Consider the following 18,071-nt stretch of genomic DNA (forward strand, 5'->3'; position numbering starts at 1 on the left):
GCCTCAACCAGAGCCAGGGCTTTTTTGGCTGTGGCTCCGATCTGGTGGAACGCTTTGCCACAAGAGATTAGGGCCCTGTGGGACTTGACATCTTTCCGCAGGGCCTGCAAGACAGAGCTGTTCCACCAGGCCTTTGGCCAGGGCACAGCCTGACTCCCTCCTTTGGCAATCTTCACAGAACTCTAGCCCAATGGTTGCCATCAATTTGATTTGAAGTAATTTTGAATGAAATGATTTTAGAATGTTGTATTATTTTATTGTTGTTAGCCGCCCTGAGCTCGGCTTCGGCTGGGGAGGGCGGGATATAAATAAAAATTTATTATTATTATTTATTATATGTATGTATTTGCACAAGCCCACCCAGTGAATTTTTTAAAAAGCACAAACTAGTTTTGAAGTTTCCCTTTTTAGGTGACATGGGAAGCTACTGTTTGAGGGGGAACTAACCTTACTGAGCAAATTTCGTCTTTCCTTGTATCTTGGCCGTAGTTTTTCAATGCAGGTTTTGTAACACAGGAACAATTAAATATTTATCTCATTCAAGAGTTACATGAAAAATCTGGTTCATGACCAGAATTTGGAATCTTGCAAATGTAAGCTTTGCCTTTTTAATGTGTGACACATGTAGCATTGCCAAAAGCCGTGTAAACTATGTGAGTGTGCTCAGCCTCTTTATTACTTCAGTTCTCTGTTAGCAGTAGCATTCAGACATCGCAAGCAGGGTTGAGACCATGTTCTGCTGGGTACTTTGCAGACACACACAAACTTGCCTTGCCTTGAAGACTCATGAAGGGAAAACAGTGTAGCTCAGCAGACCAATGCAGATGTGTGTTGGGCAAAATAACACCGGTCCTGAAAGATCTACATTGGCTCCCAGTACGTTTCCAAGCACAATTCAAAGTGCTGGCGCTGACCTTTAAAGTCCTAAGTGGGCTCCACCCCCACCTTCAACCCAGACACTGAGGTCCAGCTCCGAGGGCCTTCTGGCGGTTCCTTCACTATGAGAAGTGAGGTTACAGGGAAGCAGGCAGAGGGCATTCTCAGTAATAGCGCCCGCCCTGTGGAATGCCCTCCCATCAGATGTCAAGGAAATAAACAACTATCTGAAGGCAACCATGTTTAGGGAAGTTTTTAATGTTTGATGTTTTATTGTGTTTTTAATATTCTGTTGGGAGCCGCCCAGAGTGGCTAAGGAAACCCAGCCAGATGGGTGGGGAATGAATGAATGAATAAATAAATAAATAAATAACTATGGATAATACTCTCACAGGTGAAGGAGTGATGCTAACTCATATAAATTTGTGCCAGGTTTTTATTTACCTCCCTGGCCTTCCAGTTTAGTGCAGATAAATAGAAGTGCAGGAAAGTCCCTGAGCAGGTGAAAACCTTATGAAGATGTCTCCATTCATTTTTCCTACAATGCATGGAGGAGTGAGAAGTCATGTTAAAAGAACATATTAGCATGGCAGAAGCTGACTGCCATTTGTATTTCATTCCTTCCCCTGCCTTCCTCTTAAAAGCTTCAGCGAGACCAACAGAAATGTTTCCGATTCTAAGGCCAGCAAGCAGTCGTACGAACATTGAAAACTAAGATTTATTATGAGTTGAGTTTTCATGGACTAGAATCCATTTCATTGGATGTATGAAGCAGACTCTAGTCCACGAAATGTTATGCAATGAGACTGCAAGACTGCTTACTTCTGCTGCTCCTCTGGAAGATTGTAAAGAGAATGATCTTTTTCGTCACTATACAACTGATATTGTTGCAGAAATATTCCGTGAAGTACAATCCTGGATATGTATTGGCCAGTCGTCTTGGAGTGAGTGGCTATCTTGTTTCGAGATTTACAGGAAGCATTTTTATTGGAAGAGGATCCCGGAGAAAGTAAGCTCTGAGTATAAACTTCTTTTGCAGCAAGATGTTTGATTGTTAGTTTGTAGCAAAGGCCACAAAAGCCTGTTACCTGGTGAAGTTACTTTGTTTGCATTCCATATACAATGGAACCTCGGGTTACGTACCGTCCTCCTTATGAAAGCTTCGGGTAACAAGCTCTGCTAACCCGGAAGTAGGGCTCCTGGTAGCGAACTTTGCTCCAGGATGCGAGCAGAAGTTGCACACCGGCGGCAGCGGGAGGCACCATTAGCGAAAGCGCGCCTCATGTTAAGAACGGTTTCGGGTTAAGAACGGACCTCCAGAACAAATTAAGTTCATAACCAGAGGTACCACTGTATCCTGAAAAAGTACCGTATTTTTCGCCCCATAAGACGCACTTTTTCCCCTCCAAAAATGAAGGGGAAATGTGTGTGCGTCCTATGGGGCGAATGCAGGCTTTTGCTGAAGCCTGGAGAGTGAGAGGGGTCGGTGTGCACCAATGCCTCTAGCTCTCCAGGCTTCAGGAAGCTATACGCAAGCCTTGCACGCCCTGCGGGAGGTCCTGCTGGGCGCGCGAGGCTTGGGGCGGCAGCCTGCAGCTCGTGCTTCGGGCAGGTGTGCGCAAGGCTTGGGACTGCAGTCGCGGCTGGGGGGTGAAATAATTTTTTTTATTATTCATTTCCCCCCCCCCCAAAATACGAGGTGCGTCCTATGGGCCGGTGCGCCCTATAGGACGAAAAATACGGTATATATGCAAGAAGAGTTTTCATGTGGGGAAGAAGAAAAAAAATGTGAAGACAGGAGTTAGTGCAAATCATTGCTTTGCCTGACTGGGCTCCTTGTCTGGCACAGTTGTGCACATTGTATTTCCCCTTCCTATCTCAGATATTAGTTAGATCTGGACATTCATTAATTTCTTGGGTTTCTTATTGTTCCAACAGACAAAAAAGGAACTTGAAAAGAGACTGAATTCCTGTTTAATCACAAAGTCTTCTCAGAAGGAAATTCACTTTTGAAACAAGTTTATACTTTTACCAGATCCATGTGTGAACTGTAATCACTTGTTTAAATATATTGCAGACTTCTCCTAAAGCTAGGTCATATGCTTGTTATTTTACATTGCAAAATTTTGCTAGGATTCAGTGAGTTAAAACTCCTGTTCTACATTCAGTGGTTAATTAGTAGTATTTTTGTCAGGCATATATTATGCCAGTAATATATTGGTATTTCTTCACAAAATTTAGCTAGCATTCCAACTTTTGATTTTGCAGTCCACATGGAGAGCATAAAGCAAATGTGGGGTTGAACTTAAAATTCAATAAAAAGAATGAAGAGGTCCCTGGCTATACCAAGAAAGTTGGAAACGAATGGATGTATTCCTCAGCTGTAGAGCAACTCCTTGCTGAATATCTGGAAAGGTAAGCATTAAACTACACTTTAGACTGCATATGCCTTGCATGTAACAGTTCAAATACAGTCGTACCTCAGAAGTCGAATGCAATCCGTTCTGGAAGTATGTTCAACTTCCAAAACATTCAGAAACCAAGGCACGGCTTCCGATTGGCTGCAGGAAACTCCTGCAACCAATCGGAAACTGCAGAAGTTGCGCTGGACTTTCGGGTTCCAAAGAACATTTGCAAACCGGAACACTCACTTCCGGGTTTGCGGCGTTTGGGAGCCAAAACATACAAGTGCCAAGGCGTTCGGCTTACAAGGTACGACTGTACAACTGACGTGGGCAGCAGTAATTGAGACAATGGGAACAGGGTCATTTTTGCAGCATTTGCCACAAAGTTCTGGCTTCGCATAGGTATGCCGCTCATATTTTCCTTCACTTCCTCACATTTGAGATGTCTTGCACATGGGCGAAATGCATAAATGTCTGTTGCCTGGTTTGCATGTACCAGGACGCATGACTTAATTTAACAAAGGCATCTCAGGAATGAGCCATTCTCAGCCAAGAGAAGGAAAACAGTTCAAAATTCAGGCTTCCTTTTCTTGGCTGAGAGGGAGGCGTAGGTGAGGTTGATAAAGTGGATAAATCCCCACCACCAGTGGTGACGATGGGGAGCACAAGAAGGCCTGTCTAGTGCCCCCACTGCTCACTCCCTCGCTCTGCCAGCCTGCTTGCTTGTTCAGCACTTTTAAGGCTTCCCTCACCATGTGTTAACTTGAGAGTGTGTGTGCACTTTTGTCTCCAGTGTCACAACAGACAAGTGCAGATATAGTAGAGAGATAAATTTGTTGCTGCATGCTCAACCGGCAAGGTGCTGTTTTATGGAATGTATATAGAGATGTATACAAAATCTGCTCAGAATGGTATATTTGCATTTTCTTAGGGCCCCAGAACTTTTTAGTTACCTAGCCAAAAATGGTCAAGAGGACATATTCTACGAAGATGACATTTGGCCAGGTGAAGAAGAGAATGGGTAAGCAGCTCATACCTTTAAAGCATTATTAGGGTAGTTATAGGGTTGTAAAAATGAGTCTTGTCAAGTTCAGTTCTGCACCTCGAATCAATTCTTCAAACTTAGTTGTTGAATTTGTGATAGCTGGTATCAAAGCATGATTCCTAGTGCTCTTCTAACAATTACCTTTAACCATTTGGACAAGCCCATCCTCTGATAATATAACCAACTAATACTACAGCCAATCAACTCTTTATAATATACACTGAGTGGCTACATCCTGAAATAGACCTGCTTACTTATGTTTTATTTATTTGTAAGGAGTAATAGCAGTAGTAAGAAATGAATATCTCTAGCAAATAAGAGTTATTGTTTAGTTTTTCACAGTTTTTTGTGATTCTGCTGGAAATATACACTAGACCTGATGTTTTTTCATTAAAGTACATACCTTTGTAAAGTCAAGTCTTAAATCCCTTACAGCATAATTCTAACCACATCTACTTAGAAATATGTCCTATTGAATTCAGGATCTTCAAGACCTGTCTTTTATTTTTACAGATATGTTTGTTAAGTTGCGTTGTTTGTTGCAATTGGTTTTTAGTCTTTATATGGTTGCTTTTGGTCATTATTATAAGGAAAGTGACTAAATAATAATAGAAGAGTTTACTTCAGGTAAGTGGGGTTAGGATTGCAGTTTCAGTAGCTTGCTGAAGCTCATTTGAACTATATGTAAATCGTAATAGTATATGAGTGGGTGGTTTGTTGAACTTTTATAGCTGATTTAACGTTTGAGTTAAATTATTGGCAATGTCCCCTCTGCCGTACTTGAGGGCAGATACCAAAAGATTCCAACTGAGAAACGACTCTGCCCCTGTGGAGATGGCAATCTGGAAACAGTGGCTCATGTTCTCCTGTCCTGTCCCCTTTATAAAGATCTGAGGAATGAGATCATTGTTGTTGTTGTTGTTTAGTCGTATAGTCGTGTCCGACTCTTCGTGACCCCATGGACCAGAGCACGCCAGGCACTTCTGTCTTCCACTGCCTCCTGCAGTTTAGTCAAACTCATGTTGGTAGCTTCAAGAACACTTTCCAACCATCTCATCCTCTGTCGTCCCCTTCTCCTTGTGCCCTCCATCTTTCCCAACATCAGGGTCTTTTCCAGGGAGTCTTCTCTTCTCATTTGGTGGCCAAAGTATTGGAGTCTCAGCTTCAAGATCTGTCCTTCCAGTGAGCACTCAGGGCTGATTTCCTTCAGAATGGATAGGTTTGATCTTCTAGCAGTCCATGGGACTCTCAAGAGTCTCCTCCAGCACCATAATTCAAAAGCATCAATTCTTCGGCGATCAGCCTTCTTTATGGTCCAGCTCTCACTTCCATACATCACTACTGGGAAAACCATAGCTTTAACTATACGGACCTTTGTTGGCAAGGCGATGTCTCTGCTTTTTAAGATGCTGTCTAGGTTTGTCATTGCTTTTCTCCCAAGAAGCAGGCGTCTTTTAATTTCGTGGCTGCTGTCACCATCTGCAGTGATCATGAGATCATTACCCCACTCTTACTTACCATCCCAGGCCGCCCATCTGAGGCCACATTGTTCTTTCTTTTATCATATCAAAATGATCGGACAAGATGATCAGACAACAGCAAAGGTGCTAAGTTTATTGAGGTTGCAATGAGATTAAGGATTATCTGAACAATAATCTTGGTCATTTGATTGCCCTTTTTACCCATTGCTGTCTTTTTTATTTGTATATATTTTATTTGTATATATTGCTTGTTTTATGTTGCTATGGTCGTTGGCTAATGCGAATAAAGTTTATCTATCTATTGGCAATGTTTTTTGATATGGAATAACTTTTTAATGTAGTGCTGAGAAGGTTCAAGAAATCATTGCGTGGCTAAAGGCTCATCCTGTCAGTGCACTCTCTCGTTCCTCTTGTGATTTGCAAATTTTGGATATGGCTATTGTCGAAAAGATTGAAGAAGAAGTAGAAAAGTGCAAGGTACTGTTTTTATTTTAAGTCTGAGGAACTTAACATATGTCTTGTAATCACAATATATAGGAATGAGATTATAAATTTGGATTAGAACTGATTGACTTCCAATTAGAAAAATTGTATTTAACTGGCATGATAGTTTGAGCTTGTATAAAGATTTCAGTCTAGAAAGTTCAGGTGATACCCAGTGCTAGGTGATACTCTGGCTAGACCCATTGAAATCAGTTGAGTTAAGCACACTGATTTCAGTGGGCCCTCCTCCGAGTACGACTTGCTTGGATATCTATTACTCAGCAAGTGTGGTTTTGAAGACTTCTGAAACAGCAGTTCTGATTTGCCCCATTACATTATATTCCTTCAAATTCACTTATGTATAAAATCATTATTTTCAAGCACTGTAAAAAAAAACCAACACACTCTCCCAAGTTCAGTGTCCCTGATTATGCTGATATAGCATAAGTACTTATCGGCATAATAGACTGTTTTGGTAGAGAGCTTTGTTCACTAGACACAAGTAGTTGAAAAAAAGGTGTTATGTAGAAAGAGAGCGATGATCCAGCTACTTTGAGCGAAAGAAAAACGTTGAAAAGCAAGCATAATCCAAACTTTGTTCTGAGTATTCAGTTTCTTGTTTTCCTCCTTTAGCAAAGGAAAAGCAATAAGAAAGTGCGTGTGACGGTGAAACCTCACTTGTTATTCAGGGTAAGTTTGGGTTATTTTGTGAATGGAAGGATACTGTTCTTGTAAGAGAAAGTCTTAACAGAAATTCTGTCTTGCTCATAGGGAAATATGGTGCCCTCCTGAATTATTTAATTAAAATTGCAACAATGACTTCATGACCAACAGAGTTTGGTGTTCTATCTATGCTAATTTGATATTCATTTAGACATACTGTACACAGACTGCTTTGAGGAGGGTTTTTTTTAACAATTAAACAGTGTAAATAAATAAGAAAGAAAGAGAAAACTTCACACAAGCTTGCATTATCTTGTTCAGATATTCCTTCACACCAAGTAATAGTCAGGATTCAGGTAGTGCTGACTTTTTAATCTTGCACTGTTACCCATTTATAAACACAATAATATTACACACATAATGCTTCTTATTTCTCCATTTGACATGAACTCATTATCAGTGGGTTAACTCCTCCTCCCACCAAGAAAGGTAAGGAATCGTGTGAACAGCATTTGATGTCTATCTCAGTCCTGCTGGTTTTTCCTGTTTCATGCCTTACGTTTGCTCAGGCAGAGCTGTTCATTGTTCTTGTCACCTGATTCCCCCCACCCCTTTCAACCTCTGTTTTGTCTCCTGCAATAGCTTAGCCTTCTCCTCTAAACTTCATTGCTTCTCCTTTTTCTTATTCAAAATAAAAGCCTTTTTCTTGTGTCTATATTTACTCCCTTCTCCTCCTCTGGCTCCTTTCCATTTCTGCCCAGCATATACAGGTGAATTTCCTCAGCAGGCATGTAGTGGACTCAGGAGTGTGGAACCTTCTCCAGACCATCATTCATGAAAGCTTCAGCACCCTTTTCCTTAGAGCTGTTCATATCCCAAACAAACCATGTCACCTCTGTTGTTGGCCAGTTCTTTTCTCAGGTTTCGTTCCTACTGGGTAGAGGGCATGAATATACTCAACCTTCCAACAGCCTGCTCTGTGCCTCCTCCTTCACTTTCTTGATCTCCAGAGTCCTCAATAAAATCCAAAGAGAGGGGACACTTGTTCTGGAAGTCCCTCATTGGTGCAGCTGTGATAGGAATTTTATGGTCTTAGATATATGGTAATGTTCATAACGCACAAACATAGATCAGCACAGGAAGACCAATCTGGAACCATTTTGATTCCTAAACTGACCAAAAGTTTTCTCTGCAAGGTCAAAGTGGAAAAGCCTCCCCATTGTCTTTTCCTTCACAAATCCTGTCTTAAGCGTATGTCTGTGTTTGAATAAGGTGTGAGCCTGTGACCTGGCCCAGGAACTAAGTATTTATCACTACAAAAGAATGGCCAGGCTACTCAGGAAATCCAATCAAGTAACCTGCCAGACAGGAGATAAACAGCAACAGGAGAAAAACAACATGCAAATGTTCTGTTTTAGACAGCTTTTTGTGTGTGTATGTATGATGTTTCTGGGGGTGGTCTTGATCTACAGGATGGGAATTTCAAAAGTCTTTATAAGGCCTTGCACACTATTTTTCTGGGCGCTCCTCCTCTCCTGCGGGTGAGGGGAGCACCCTGTTGCAACAGATCAATAAAGATCAAGCTTACTAGCTGCTTTGCTTCTCAGTATTCTCTGGTTGGCCTCTGTTATTTTCTCCTACCAATAGGGAACCTATGTAAGGACTCTATATGGGCTCTTGGATACCCCATGAGGGAAAAGGGCAATTTTTGTTTACAACACCGAATACCATAGTTATCCGAGGGAAGTCCCATTGTTTCTTTCTCCTAGCCCACAAAACCCAAAACTTGCCTACTCCACTCAACACACTCCACCAGGGCATCAGCCACTTTCAGCAGCTCTTTTGAGTAATGCTAGCATTTCTGATATGTGCCATGCAGGGTCTACATTCACTGGGCAATATAAGGAGGATCTCCATTGAAGTTTTCACTGGCCTTCAATAGAAGGGTTCTCCATAACATCCTACCACTGACCTAGACAGCCTTTTAAATTTTTAGGCATTTGTCTGGTTCTCTTTCCATTAAGTTCTATGCCTGTACATCTAGTCCTCAGCTGTCAGTCTCTTGTCCACAGTACAGAACTGGAGGTGTTACCAGATCCAAGCTGGAACACAAAAGTTGCTCATATTTTCCCTTCCTTTTTCTGGGTGCTAAGAGGAGCTAATCCATCAGTAATTGAGGCCTTGTTCACCTCAGACCAGGAAGGGCATTCACAATAAGTGCCCAACATAAATATATAAACAGAACATTTTAAAAAGGGGTTGCACTGGACATTTCTGATTTTCCACCATATTTAAAAAATGCTGTTTCCAATTTGTTCCTTGTAGACTAGTCTCAGTGATTGCATGTTCTACAGGCCACAAAGATGGCAACCAAAAATATGTTACAAAATTATTTGACTATTTTATCTCCTAATAAAATGTATACATAATGTTTTGGGGGGGGGCTAGTGATTTTGTTCTACGGTGTTAACTATTCATATTTGGATTCTTTTATCTTTGATTCCTACTAGCCTTTAGAACAGCAGCATGGAATTATACCAGATCGAGATGCAGACTATCGACTGTTTGACCGTGTTGTTAATGTGAGAGAGTGTTTTTCCGTTCCCCTTGGACTTCGTGGCACTGTGATAGGAATTAAAGGAGGTAACACAATGCCTTTTTGTGAACTGTCTCTTTTGCTTTTAAAATAATGTGAAGATCATTCATTGAACGCAAAATGAGTTAGTTTCACAGATAACGCTAAACTACTGCTAACGTTAACCATAGCGAAAGCTGAGGCATCTATCACAGAATAGTTCAAAGCACCAACGAGAACAACTGGAAGCAGTTAGAATTTTAGGCGTGTTCCATTGCCTTAGTGACTTTTCACTCGTGCACCTAGAAATCTGAACCATTGTAATATTTTTTTTAAATATAAGATGTGGCAAGTGTTTATTTATACAGTGTCCTCAGTAGGCATAGTATTTTATGGAGTAACTTAAGCACGTGAGGCACATCTGTGCCCTAAAGGCGAAGGAGGGGGCGAAAGTAAGAAGCCTTTTGATCTCACTTTCGTATAGGAGTTAATTTAAGAATGTGAGCACGCTTGCATACATCACACCAATCTAGAATGTTTAGCAGAGGCAGTGTGACTGGTTCTGCTGCATTGGGCACTGAGCCAAGGGAGCCAAGGGGCCACTGCAGGGCGTTGCAATTAGGACTTGGTGAATTGAGCAGAGTGTAAGGTGAAAAGTGGGTGGGGTGCTGAATGCTGGACATGCACAGGATGTTGCTGAAATCTGAAAGACGAAAGTCCACCCCTTAGGAGGAGAGAAGGAATTTTTTTATTCTTTCTGTCATGACAACAAAGAGTCTTGTAGTTTCTGTTGTCAGAGTTCATTTATAACAATGCTTGAAGGGCTCACTTAACTGAGTAGGTATTATACCTAATGTGAGGCCCAAAGGTTGAGAGATCTGTACTTAGAATCATAGCACTGTAGAGTTGGAAGGGAGGGGACCACAAGGAGCATCTAGTCCAGTCCCCTACAATGCAGGAATCCTTTGCCCAGTGAGGGGCTCCAACCCACAACCCTGAGATTAAGAGTCTTGTGCTCTACCAACTGAGCTAATCTTCCTGTAACTGCACTTGTTTGAGGGCTGTTGAGTACTGTGACACATCTATGGCTACCTTATGTGTTGATTAACCTTTTGGCCTTAATTTGTAACTCACCTGGGTTTTTGCCACCTTCCTATACCTGGGGGATGCAGATCCTGACCTTTAAGGTGCCACAGGATCTTGTTGCAATAGGTTAAAATAAATCAGTTAACATAAATTCTGATCAAGGATGGAAGACCTTTGTAATATGAGAAAAAAATGTAGCTTCTTTAACTATTCCAGACTGATTTAGGAAAGCTTCAAATAAAAAACAAGTTATGTAGTCTTTAAAACAGTTCCAGCTTTCTAGTACATGTAAGCTAATGCCATAATTTGTTAAGGTTGTCTCCAGCTAAGTCATACTCAGATTAGACTCTAATAAACAGCATATTTGGGTCCATTAATTTTAGTGGGTCTACTTGTGAGCATGATTTAATTTGATAATCTCAGTCTTCAAAATGTCATGAGATTATTTGTTGCACCAGACTCAGATGATTACACCTTTGGAAAATGTTAAGTTTTGAAGTATCTTCACATTTAGTCAGTAATGCTTGCTCATAGTGCATATTTTCTTCAGCCAGCAGAGAATCTGACGTTCTGTATGAAGTACTGTTTGATGAAGAGTTTCATGGAGGCTTAACAATAAGGTTTGTTTCTTTGCATCTTTTTAGGGTGTTGCACAGATCCTAGAGAAACATGTAACAATTGCACAGAAAAGTGCTAATGGATATTTAGTCAAATCACCCTTTGAACAACATTAGGTTGGATCCAAATGTAGCATTTTGCAACTATTAGTTCTCCTGTTTGTGGATGATAATTCAGTCCAGCTGAGGCACTCCTGATGGAAGGGGAGAACCAGTTCACCAGTTTTTCATCTGCAGCTCCCAGTGCCTCCATTTGTAGAATTGCTAAGCTTTGAGGTTGTGGTCTTTGGTCCCCTACCCATATATTTGGGGGGCAGATTTCTATTAATCATGCACCACTGGCATAACTAAAGCACTCTTTTCATTAGCCTTCCTCTCCTTCCTCTAGGAGCTCGCCTGGCAGAGGGTACCGCATTCCAGCCAGTGCCTTAATCAACCTTTCTTATGGTAATCGGTCTGAAACAGGAAATCAGAAGCTAACTGCCATAGTTAAACCTCAGCCAGCTGTGAGTCCCTACAACTCATATTCACCCGAATCATTTTCTGTATCTACACAAAAAGCACATCAAGGAGGTCTCAACCATTCTCCTCGCTCCCTCTTTGTTCCAACTCGAGTAAGTCCACATTTAGTTCCTACAGTTATGTCCCAGAAAATAAAGTCATTGTTAACAGTAGATCTCCATGGATGCTAACTAAACACTTTTTTTAATAGCAGAGTTTAGACAGGCTTTAATGATTACTGTAATCATGGTTAGCTAGCTTAGACTCATCCAGGTTTGCATAAGAAAACACCTGGAAATCTCTTAATCCTCATGATAAACTTTGAGGGTAGAGAAAGGAAGTGTGTTTGATAAATAATGTGTTTCTCTTTGGGATAGATTCTGTCAGTATAAGGAGGCTAAGTAGGTAAGGAAATTTCCCAAAACAAATTAATGTTGATGAAAGGGTTTAAGTTGTACAGGTATTCTTCTTTTACCACATTCACTGGAGATAATCTATTTCCCTTCCCCTCTGGCGGGTGGAGGGGAGGAATCATAGCAATAACGAGTATTTTAAAGAGGAAGAAACAAGTTGAATAGCTATTCCGTTAAATTTTCTTAATCTTTCATCTAGCAAGTGAATGGAAGGCAGCATAACAATCTCAAGGTTGAAACCCAAGGCAATTCCAATTCCCTTCAGAAAGGAGCATATTTAAGCAGCAATCAGAAATACAAAGTAAGTTGCATTATTTTCTTAGTACGTGCTAGTAGATGTAGACTGAGTTTGGGAAGGAAGTAGTTTGGGCATGTGGGTGGGTGGGTGTAAGCAAATATTAAAAGTAGGGGAAATTCATCCCACACAGAATCAGTAGAAAGAACATAGCTCCTTAAAAGTGGAAACCCTTCTACCTTTTCAACAAAGGAGCCATTTTTCTTCCTGGAAGTAAGTAGCAGCAGAAAGAAAGGGTTCAGGGAAAATGGGAGAAGGAAATGCTGTGGAATTGTAAGGAGGGTGGGGTGTGGGTGCGTATGGGTAGTAGCGGGGTGGGGGGGCAGTAACAAAAGAGAATGGATACCACATGGGGGGTTGAGAGGGTATGAAGTGGGGAGAGGTTATGGGGTATCTTGTGAGACTGGGACATGGTCAGGCTGCTATCCGAATAAACCTTTAAAAAAAATTATTTTAAACCTTTTTACAAGCGTGAGCTCATTCTGAGCTTTAGACCACCTGACATTTGCCCTGCAACCATTAGCTACACGTGTATACTCCTCTTTTGTGATTTTCCCCTTCTTCCATTTCTTGTATGTGCCCTTTCCAAATCTCAGCTCATGTGTGAGCCCCTTATAGAGCCACACCCATTATTTAGCCAGCCTCTTTAGATGCCTCCCACTTTTTATTTCTTGTCTACATTTGGGCGTTCAACATTTCACCTTGAAGAAACTCCCATCCGCCCTGTTTAAAAAGTAGAGATAAAATTGAGGAAGGCCCCGTAGCGTAGGGTCTAGGTATAGATGCAAGAAAATATGTGGCAGTGTGACACTGTGAGGTAAAGTCCCATGATACTATAAGAACTGCATTGGTAAGCAGGCATGCTGATGCAGTAGGTGGCTCCCCCTTTTACCTCTCCACAATGTCAGGAGACGAGAATATGTTTTGCCCATTCACTACTGCTTTGACTTTATGAGTCTAGGGTAAGTGACTTCACTTACTACTTCTCTTCCTCATTTTGCTTCTTAAACTGTTAAGCTATTGAATCTACACAGCCATAGCTCTCTTGGGTGTAAGGATTTTATTAGAGCAGATCTTGCATAAATGGGTTGGTTTTATTTTTCCTTCACACCAGGCTCAAGATAAGCAAGATGATGAATTTTGCAGCATATGGCAATCATTGCAGAGCTCTGGAAAGTCTCAGTCTGCCCAACATGATAGGCATGAGAAGGTTAGTTTCTGTAGTGGAGTGGATGTGATGTGTGAGATTTTCTGAACAGGATTTTGCTACTGAACAATGTCATTTTCTAGGGTGGAATTTTACCTCAATACATAAAGCTAAATACGGGTGGCCAGTTCTGCAAACCAGGCTTCAATGAGAGTAGCTTCAAAGGCCAGCAAAGAAAACCGGAATCTTTCAGGAAGTGTAAGTACTTTTCTTTGAATTTTGTATATTCCTTCATCAAGTTAGGGATTCAGTTTTGGAAAGCATTTATTTTATTCTAGTCCTGTAGAAAATGATGCTTATGGCAGATGGAGTGTTGCCATTATAGCCCCAACCCTTGGTATTTTCTCTGAAGAAATGCATGCCATTACCTCCCCCTCTCACCAAAAAAGGGTGAAAGTGGATTTAGGGTTGCTAATACATGGAGATCCATTGACATCAATAGCCTTGAGCTTGATTATTATGAGTATGACATAGTTTGCTGTCACACTTTGAATTTTTGTTTGTTTTGTGAGGTATTGTTTTTTAACTTAATCCGGTTGATGTTCTTGTGGCAAGAAGTTTGGCACCCATCTCTATTTGAAACAGTTCCTGAGAGGGGCAGCATTAACTAGCCCTAGCGCAATACCACTTTTCAACTTGGAATTTACTATTTTCAACTGCAGAAACCACCATTTGAACGACTGAAGTCTGTTTTTCTATGGCTGATGTCACTTAAAAGTGCTTTTTCTAGTGGCCATAGCATCAGCAAGAAGGATTTCAGAGCTGGGAGCTTTGTCTGTTGGAAAACATCATTGTGTGCTTAACAAAGACAGAATTGTACTGCAGACTGTTTTTCACTACCAGCAGGAGCTGGTGTTACATACTTTCTGTCTTTTCCCATGTCATCCTAAAGAACATGCATAGCACTCTCTGGATGTCCACAGGGCAGATTAGATAGATCAATTGATCAATATGGCAAACCCATTTGGATAAACACGTTTATTATTGCCTCTCATCCAACATACTTAGGGAGAAAGGTTTCAACATCCACCATAGCTAGGTGGATTAAAGCTTGTATTTCTTTGGCATATAATTCTCTTCATTTGATTCAATTAGTGAGAGCATCTGCAGCATTTTCTACAAGTGGTTTGTAGGGCAGGGACTTGGGCTACTTTGAATGCATTTACAAGACACTATAAAATATACATTTATGCTTCCGCAGAAGCAGCTTTTCAGAGGCGTCAACAGGTCCTTTAGCTGCAGAACAGGAGTGTGGAACATTTGGCCCTCCAGATATTGCTTGAACTAGAACTTCCATCAGCCCGAGCAAGTGTGGGCAATGGCCAGGGATGATGGCAGTTGTAGTTCAGCAACATCTGGAGGTCCAAAGCTTCTCCACAGCTGCTACAAAAAATCCCACCTGGGTGAGTCTTAGTGCCATTAGATAAGGGTCCATGGGATTCACCTAAAGGGTGTTTCTCAGGGAGTACTGGGAGGCCAAGGCCCACCCAAAGCTGCATGACATAATTAAGAGGTGGGTTAAGAGCAGAGTGTCTAGAGAGTGGTCATGCCTTTCTGTTCGTTGACATTTTGGTTGTTAAATATGTGTTGTTTTTAATTGTTGGATGTTTAACTTACAAGCTTATCTAGATGGCGAACTATTTTTCTAAGGGAGGGGTCACTCAGAAATTCTATTGGAATCATGACATATTCCTGCTTCAAGCAACGTAAGGAACTCATTGACTCATCTGGCGGTGTGCTAGTGGCCCTTGAGAAACACTTTTCAGCTAGTCCAGTATACCCATTTCTTTCATCCTGTTCAGGAGTTACATTGTGCTGTTTGAGTTTTCTGTTGCAGCCGTCCACCCAGATTTTATCCCTTTTGTTACAGCTTCTGAACAGAGATAGTAAAAAGAAAGTGCTTGGAAATATACTAGATTGACGAAGAGGACTCACCCTAGCTGTGCTTGTGTACCTATTTACCTGGGAGTAAACTAAGTGGTACTTCCTTCTTAGTAGACACATGTAGGATTGCACACACACTCGTTTTATATATAAACAGTTTTTGAAAAAACACGTGTTACTTGTTTAGCTAATATTATAAACTTTTGTATTTGTAGCTAAAGACGACTCTAAAGGTCCAAGAACTGACAGCCAAACACATAAAGGATCAAATAAACCGGTAATTTTCTGATGCTGTTTTGTGGTGAACTGTTCAAAGGAAACAAAGGGCAGAAATAGCAACGGTTTCTGCGCAGATGCTTGGGTATGCCTAACACATATTTTTGGACATGGATTAAATTGGCAGCTGCCCCTCCGCATTCCTGCCACAGAGTGTAACTATATGTGTGATATATCTGCTTGAGGGAGATGGCCCTTGTATGATCGCATAGGTCTTGACTAGTGAAGTTGAGAGATTTCCAAAATTACTTGTGCAGCTAATCACTGGTTAGGTAGGTGGCCATAGCTTTTAGCACGGGTGATGTAAGAAAGTATACCTGCAGGAATAAGAGTTTGTTAAAAAACATTTCCGCCTTGTTAATTTGCTTTTACATTTGACCTGGTCTGTCTCAGAATTTTGCAGGTGCTAATAAGTATAGTGTGAAGCTATTGAAGAGGAATGAAGCCCCCAATGAGCCAGTAGAACCAAAGCCTGCAGTTGACAGTCCCAGTATAACTGAAAAGGTAGGAAAAAGGCAATCTAAATATTTGCATATACCTGAGTACATTCTGAAGAAGAAACAACATGACAAGTAGATTTTATTAGATATTAATTTTAATGCACCAGAATTGTCGAATGCTTTATTTTCCTCACGGTCTTTTTCCATATTGGATTGCACCTGTGAAGAGTACTAGCCAGACCTTTTAGCAAGCTCTAAGCCATGAGATAATATTGGCCTCCCTCTCCCTCTCAAGCATAGGCCAGAGGATCACTAGATTATCCATGTCAGATCCCTGCCTCTCTGCTCAGTGGCCTGCTGCACATAATATGTTTCTCAAAATTGTCAGAAGAAATGGATAAAATAAAGATTTAAAATTCTCTCTATATAAATTATATCTCATGTATGTGTTGTGAATTATCGTTTGTGGCCATCTAGCTAAATCATAGTGGTATTATATATACAGAACAACCAAAAAGACTGACAGCTGAGCCACTTCGTAGCGAGTTCCTGAAGAATTATGAATCCTTTTTACTTGTTTGCTTTGTTTGAAATACATTTAACATGGCCCACATGTGCTCCTGAGCTTTAGAGCCTTTGTCCTTTGCTGCAGTATTGAAGAGAACTCTAAGCACACAGTGGAGACACGGGCAAAATTCTTCCAGACTTTGCAGTGAATGGGGGAGACCTTTTAAGTAATATGTACCTTAAAGGGAAAGGGACCCTGAGACGTTCTCAAAGTAAAGAAAGGATTGAACTCTGAATAATAAGAATACACACTGAGGCTTGAACCAGCAAGACTCTGGGAAGGGTGTGTATAATTGTGTCTCTCTGTCTCCCCCCCAGCCCCTTGGCCCAGGTCGTTTTATTCACAAAAGAACTTTTTACAGAGTGTTCATAAGAACCAATCAGATTTCTTCTGAGCATTTCAACAGACCCCACATGAGGACAAAGTTAAACTACCAAAACTAATTAAGCACGGGGTAAACAAAGACACCCCGGAGGTGATAAACAAGCAATATACATGATAAGAAGGATAGCCAGGAGGACAGCGATCATTATCACCTTTATGTGAGATCTGTTTCCTGGCCCTAAGATTAACATCCTAAGATTAACATATCAGAAAGGCTACTTCAAAGAAGCTGCCCACTGTCTTTGATGACCCAGGACGCCTGCCTGGCTGTGTAAGTGACTTGTAAAGCAAGAGAAATGGGCAGTAGAGGAAATGGCCAGAGATGCAGGGGGTTGTGGGATTTGATCAGAAATTATTGTCAAGGTATCAAACCCAGTCAACACAATGCATTCATCGTGGACACAAGGGCTTGATGCATATTTTATAATTCCTCATAGTAATCCCACCTGACCCCACACTCTGGATATTTGCACTCCTATAGGACCCCTGACCATTAGGTCCAGTCGCGGACGACTCTGGGGTTGCGGCGCTCATCTCGCTTTATTGGCCAAGGGAGCCGGCATACAGCTTTCAAGTCATGTGGCCAGCATGACTAAGCCGCTTCTGGCAAACCAGAGCAGCGCACAGAAACGTCGTTTATCTTCCCGCTGGAGCGGTACTTGTTTATCTACTTGCACTTCGTGCTTTCGAACTGCTAGGTTGGCAGGAGCAGGGACCGAGCAACAGGAGCTCACCCCGTCACGGGGATTCGAACCGCCGACCTTCTGATTGGCAAGCCCTAGGCTCTGTGGTTTAACCCTCAGTGCCACCCGTGTCCCAATATGTACCCTAAGTTCCCTCTAAGTTTTCATATTGATTTCAGTGGAGTTTGC

At 41.4% G+C, this 18,071-nt stretch overlaps 1 protein-coding gene across 1 annotated transcript in view; it reads left to right on the forward strand.

Moving 5' to 3' along the window:
* Positions 1–18,071, forward strand: part of XRN1 (5'-3' exoribonuclease 1) — a 45,208-nt gene that overhangs the window by 20,925 nt on the left and 6,212 nt on the right. Inside the window, exons 24-36 of the mRNA XM_081007708.1 lie at positions 1,770–1,885; positions 3,145–3,291; positions 4,213–4,302; positions 6,149–6,284; positions 6,924–6,980; positions 9,464–9,596; positions 11,165–11,234; positions 11,620–11,845; positions 12,345–12,446; positions 13,555–13,650; positions 13,731–13,845; positions 15,747–15,808; positions 16,201–16,311. Of these exons, the coding sequence (XP_080863834.1) occupies positions 1,770–1,885; positions 3,145–3,291; positions 4,213–4,302; positions 6,149–6,284; positions 6,924–6,980; positions 9,464–9,596; positions 11,165–11,234; positions 11,620–11,845; positions 12,345–12,446; positions 13,555–13,650; positions 13,731–13,845; positions 15,747–15,808; positions 16,201–16,311 (1,461 nt within the window). The remainder of the gene's footprint in view (positions 1–1,769; positions 1,886–3,144; positions 3,292–4,212; positions 4,303–6,148; positions 6,285–6,923; positions 6,981–9,463; positions 9,597–11,164; positions 11,235–11,619; positions 11,846–12,344; positions 12,447–13,554; positions 13,651–13,730; positions 13,846–15,746; positions 15,809–16,200; positions 16,312–18,071) is intronic.

The sequence above is a fragment of the Podarcis pityusensis genome (genome assembly GCF_964106645.2).
Source record: "Podarcis pityusensis genome assembly, chromosome: 5".
Classification (NCBI taxonomy): domain Eukaryota; kingdom Metazoa; phylum Chordata; class Lepidosauria; order Squamata; family Lacertidae; genus Podarcis; species Podarcis pityusensis.